Source organism: Pinus tabuliformis, chromosome Q (genome assembly GCF_031772625.1).
Source record: "Pinus tabuliformis cultivar Carrire ecotype Pingquan chromosome Q, CPIR1, whole genome shotgun sequence".
Lineage (NCBI taxonomy): Eukaryota > Viridiplantae > Streptophyta > Pinopsida > Pinales > Pinaceae > Pinus > Pinus tabuliformis.
Window position 1 is genome coordinate 772,541,084 of NC_142296.1, and position 5,985 is coordinate 772,547,068.

At 33.4% G+C, this 5,985-nt stretch overlaps 1 protein-coding gene across 1 annotated transcript; it reads right to left on the reverse strand.

Annotated features, from left to right (window-relative positions):
* Positions 1 to 1,572: 1,572 nt before the first annotated feature.
* Positions 1,573 to 4,381, reverse strand: LOC149221770 (uncharacterized). The gene is made up of 2 exons (XM_089383030.1): positions 3,419 to 4,381; positions 1,573 to 2,819 (listed from the first exon to the last, which is right to left on the reverse strand). Exons 1-2 carry the CDS (start codon positions 3,828 to 3,830, stop codon positions 2,218 to 2,220), a joined length of 1,014 nt encoding a protein of 337 aa, XP_089239156.1. The 5' UTR covers positions 3,831 to 4,381; the 3' UTR covers positions 1,573 to 2,217.
* Positions 4,382 to 5,985: the final 1,604 nt, after the last annotated feature.

Below are 5,985 nucleotides of genomic sequence, written 5' to 3' on the forward strand. Positions count from 1 at the left end.
CATCACACCACTTGGCTATACTGCCTCACTAGAATGCTCACCCTTTATTAATAAAATAATGTATGGCATCCTTGTGCTTGATGTTTTTGTAAAATTACAATCCTTACATAGAAACTACTATATATATTATATATGGAACCAAGTTGGTTTTTTTTTCAATACATTAATTCTCTTAATATTTTAATTTACAATTAGGGAAATTGAATTTCAAAGGTTCAAAGATTCAACGAGATGGATACAATAGTGGTATTAGAATTTAATTCCACAAACTTTGAAAAATGAGGATTTTTGTATCCGCGTCTTCTTAACAAAGCTTGGAGATTGGATTAATCCAATAAGTAACACCTCTCACAACCCAAGATAGTTCAAAGGGGTGGGAGGGAGTGTTGCAGAATGAGAATATCAACATCCATTAATAAAGATACTTCCCCTTCTAGGTGAGATTTTGGCCTTCACATTATAACATACTCATACCTATCCACCTCAAGGGTGATTATTTTCTTAGGAAAAGTTTCCAAAAAGATGTGATAAAGTGAAAACCAAAACTTTTTGTTCATAATTAGTGAAACAAATGGTGAGCACGGTCTTAGTGCTTTCATACATTTTGTCAAATAGTTAGCAAACTTACTCAACTCCAACCATATGATGACAAAGTATATTGTACTATAACCACTCATATTAAACTTCTATCACATCACACCACTTAGCTATAATGCCTTACTAGAATGCTCACCCTTTATTAATAAAATAATTTATGTGCTTGATGTATTTGTAAAATTATAATCTTTACATAGAAACTACTATATATTATATATAGAACCAAGTGATTTTTTTCCGATACATTAATTCTCTTAATATTTTAATTTACCATTAGTGCAATTGAATTTCGAAAATTTAATTTTCTAAAATAACCAATGTTAAAAACACACAGCAATGAAAATAAATATTTAAAAAAATCCAATAATAATCTAACTACACCTATTTAATGTAGAAATAAAAGTGAATAATAGATATTAAAAAAAATCCAATAATAATCGAGCTACACATTTAATGCAGCAATAAAAGTTAAGCAAAAAGAAAGCAAGCATGATTGAGAAAAAATAAATAATCTAACTACATCCCATTCAGAGGTGATTATATATTGTAAGAAGTTAAAATAATAAAAAATGACCAACTATATCCTATTCAGTGGTGCATTGGTATACTTTAAGAATTTAAATGCATAAAGTTCTGTGCAAACGGTGTTATCATTTTATTGGTTGATGTGACAATTTTATTTTGAAATATGAGAGTGTAAGTTGAGTAAATCTTTCTTAAGTAAGTAGATGTTTGTTGGGATTGGCATTGTTTTTATCTTTAAGGTGAAGGTGGTTCTTGATATTGATGGATTTTAAAAACAAAAAAGCATTTACAGAGATTGGAAGGAAAAATCTTTTATAAGAAATATGTTTGTATATCTTTAAGGTAAAGGTTGTTCCTGATATTGATGTATTTTAAAAATAAGCATTAAAATTTTCCTAAAGGTTCAGAGTTGGGGAGAAAAATTATTTTATAAGATCTAATGTCTTTAAAGATTGGAATGTAAAAAGTAGAAATTTCATTAATATGGAGACATAGAGAGAATATCCCCAACAATCATTCTACTGAGAATCGAAATTCTTGGTTAAAGTAAGAGCAGGAGATACTGTGGAGGGACCAGGGACCAAAAAGTCTTTGGATTTTGATTTGATAAGATGAGCTGCAAGGACGAGCAAGGAATACATATTTATTAAATGACAAAGATGGCTTACCAAACGTGAGACTAATCTGTAAAAGCAGCTCATTATTATTGGGCACAACCCAATTACTATTTTGACCTTAAAACCAGTGAAACCTTTATGTTGACATATTGATACCCACAAGGCTGCCATGAATGAAACTATGAGCAATTTACATTATATCATTTGACTTCGAATTCCTGTGGCCCTGGGCTTGTGAATTCTTCATGATCAGACTGCCATGGAAGCAAACGAGAAAAAACCAAGCGTGTAGTACACAATACTCATGTAATAATGCTTCTCATCTATCTACAAATATCCATCCTAGCAAAAAGTGGGCTGGATGGACCAGATTTCAATAAAAAGTGCCTGCTGATAAAGACCACTGAATATCTTAGCTGCTTTATGCAAGCAACAGCCTTTTTGTAAGCAAGGTGATAGAGTCTAGTTGAAACTTTTCCTAATGCTGGCTCTGGCCGTGGCTCCATTTAGGACTTGTCAATGTTCTGATCCAGCTTTTCTTTGTGGCCCGTTTGGTGGTCGGTTTGAGATTGCAATGGCGGTCACTGTCATGGTAATTATACAGAGAGGAGAGGCTCCATATCTTTGAAGCTGGATGATGATGATGATGGTGATGGTAGTTAGAATCCTTTAATCCTTCTATGAGTTGGGTCATTTTCCCTGAGCCTCGGGTCTCCTGCATTCTGCGTTTCATTTGGAACAGGCCATTCATTCTTGTCCTCCATTTCACAGGGTTTGAGGGATCTGTTGTTGACGATCCTGCAGTCATTTCTTGTTCTTGTTGTTGAAAGTTGTGAGATTCAATGTCTCTTATGTCTCTTTTAGTGAATTCTTTTTCATAATAGGAGGAAGATCTCTTGGAGAGTATGCCATCCCAGGATGGCCTTGACAGATCCCATGAAGGCCTGCTCACCTGTTCAGAGATGCTGCTTCTTGCAGAAGATCCCACAGTCTTGCAGGGCCTTAATGTAGAGGAAGGAAGCACTTGGGACATCCATGGACTCCTCTCATTGCCATCAAGCTTAATAGAGATGAAGGAATCTGTTGCAATTAATATAATTTCATGTCAAATATCCAGGAAACTATATATCCAAGCACAGCTGCAATATTGCAAACATTACATTCACCAAACGGAGATTTTTACAGTGTTTATGCTATAACAAAATTCATTCTTGTGCTCTGTAAAATGACATGCAGGCCAAAACTATCATATTGGAAGGGCGCACTCCATTTCATTTTTCTTAAAGAGCTTCTGAAATCTGATCATGCTCTACAGGACTTAATTACTGATTGTGTTCATGAATTGATATTGTCTATGGTGCTCATCTCATAGTTGAATGTAAAACGCTAATGCTCCAGACTCATATAATCACAATAATAATCTGGTTTTCCAAATCTAGACTATGGCAGTTAACAATACAGATAACTTGTAAATTTCTGGAATACTGTGTGATCTGGTTAAGGTGTCTGATGTTTCTAGTGAACACTTACCCATTTTCAATAACAGAAAGCTCAACTACAGATATTTCTTGCAATGCTAAACCTAAAGATGCTTCCCACCCCAACATTAAACATCAAGCCCATGAAACTAAATTTCGGTGCAAAATTTCCGTAGAGTTCGGAACAAAAAGCTGACTTACCATCATGGCTTATGCATGTAGCCTGTTTGACCTCTTTACTTCTCCTCAGTCTGTGAAATAACGATCGCAGGGCTGAGAATGCTCTCCTCTCTTTCTTTTGTGCCGAACTGTGAAACTTATTGGCCTTTGCAGCCATCCACAGAAACTTTTTCCTGGGAATTATCTCATGGTTTGCTAATGCATAACTGTCCCTGATCGGTCTCTGAATTCCAAGAGAATTAATTTCATGAATCTCTTCACAGGAATCCGATTCAGAGCTGTAAACAGTGTCCAGTGATCGCCTGCGTGGCTGTTTTTTAGCCTTCAAACTATACAATCGCTCTCTCAGGCACGATGCACATATGCCCACAACTTCCTCTGAAGGATGTGCTGTGCAATGAGACATGGTGGCTTCTCCCATTTCATTCATCATATCTACCGATCTGCAAAATTTCCCAAATTTCTGAATGATGTCCGAAACTATTTGGCCAATCACAGCAGCGCCAAAAACTTATTTCATATACATTCCACTATATCAAGAGCAGAAAACTTTCAGAAAATCCTGTACAATCGTAGAATATATAGCCACTGACATACATTTCAGAGCTAAATTTCAGAGCTTTCTTCCATACAACCTAAGCCTATAAACACCTCCATTAGATTACACATATGAAGCATTTATACATCTCATCTTATCAATACCTCCATGCACACAAATATAATCTGGACACAGAGCTGACAGTGATGATATGGCAGAGGGTACACACTAATAGCCCTCCTCACTGGATGAGGTAGCCATCAAAACCCCTTTGCCAAAAGGTCACTTGCCCACCCACCTCACATGAATGGGCCAAGGTAATCAATAATTAATTCAGACAAGAAACTATTAGTATGGCATTTCACAGAGTTGTAGGTACATTATCAACACCATTCGACATAGGGTAAGGTCACATCTTGCAGGAAGTGGGGTTGTATACACAACAACTTTTTTCCCATCATAAGAAGTGAAACAGAGAACTGTTTGTTGGGGTCAAGATTGGAAGCCAACTTTCAGAAAACACAAAATAACAACTACACCCTGGGATTAAGAGAAGCAGTGAACTAACTTAGGAAAATAACATACTATCAGAAGATCTGTTTGTTGGTTCAAGATTGGACGCCAACTTTCAAACACACAAAAGGACAATTAGACCCTTAGATTAAGAGGACCAGTAAACTAACATAACGATGATATGTGTCCAACTTAACACGTGTTTTCAATACTCTTATCAATCACTGTTCAGCGCATTCAACATATTGAGATAAAGTCTTACATTATTAAAATATGTAAAAGTATAAAAATCCAACACAAGATCCAAGTGGAGAATCTGGGTAACTGGAGCAAACCTGTTGAAAATTTGACTGAGAAGTACATATCTGAAACAAAATTACCATAAAATTCATTCAATTTGACTAACAAGTATCCTAACTCAAGATTAGAATATAATTCATGCTGGGCTAATAAAAATAATAGATATTAGTTTATAATCTAAATTAGGTTAGAGTATATGTTTAGGTGAGTTTTACTGAAGTCATAAATTATTAAAATAGTAAATTTGCAAAAGTCTTATAAACTGAGTGTTGAAATTGTTTTAAGATCTGATTTTCTTTTTAACAGGTGTGAAAACCTATAATAATTTAGTTGTCAAACTAGCAATGAAAATAACCATCTCTAGTTGTTATTCATTTATTCATTAATATAAGCTGACTCATCACCATTAAAGAGTGTTTGAAATTGTTTAAAGATTTCGAGTGTTTTAAATTTATTTATGCAAATAAAAATATATGAATAAAAATTAAAAAAAAACTAAAATAAATTATATATATATATATATATATAATTTATTTTATTTTTCTTTGAAGTTTTTTATATAACTAAATCAAATTTACTTATATTATATTATTTTTATTTTAATATTATTATCCATAACTAAATATATATTATCAATAAACTTTATAAATATCAAAGTTGTTTTGATATAGACAAATAAAGATGAAAACAAAATCACCCTTCGACATTAATGACATGTCTCAACATTAACCATTGCCACGTGAAAATCGTAACATGTTTCACCCCTAATGTAACAACTTTTATAACAATCTTTTTGTGATGTAACTTCTCATGTTTTAACAATCTTTTTGTGATGTAACTTTTCATGTTTTATCGTTGATTCTTTGTTTTGTCTAATTTAATTAAATTCTAACACTTTGGAAACACAGTTAATATGAAATAAATTTTTGAAGTCCTGACAAAACACTTAAATGTAAATAGTAAATGCATTAATCTCAGTGGAAGTGACACAGTAATATGTCATAACTTTTGACTAATGTTTTAGTTATTAAATATGGGAAAACCTGTGATTAAATATGGAAAAAGCCTGGATACCTCTGACAAATTGTGAATAGTAAATCCAAAGACATCAACTTCAATGGAAGCGACATACCTTTATGTGAAATAATGGTTATACCATTTTGAAATAAAAGTTGAGTTGTAATCGTCAACCAGGGGTTCCTTTCTTTAAGCTAATTAAAATGCTATTTCATATTCA

Excerpts from the sequence above, each read along its gene's own strand:
- LOC149221770 (XM_089383030.1), bottom strand. The coding sequence starts at position 3,830 with ATGATGAATGAAATGGGAGAAGCCACCATGTCTCATTGCACAGCACAT. Across the intron at positions 2,820-3,418 it reads TACATGCATAAGCCATGATG|ATTCCTTCATCTCTATTAAG; the intron begins GTAAGTCAGCTT and ends TAATTGCAACAG.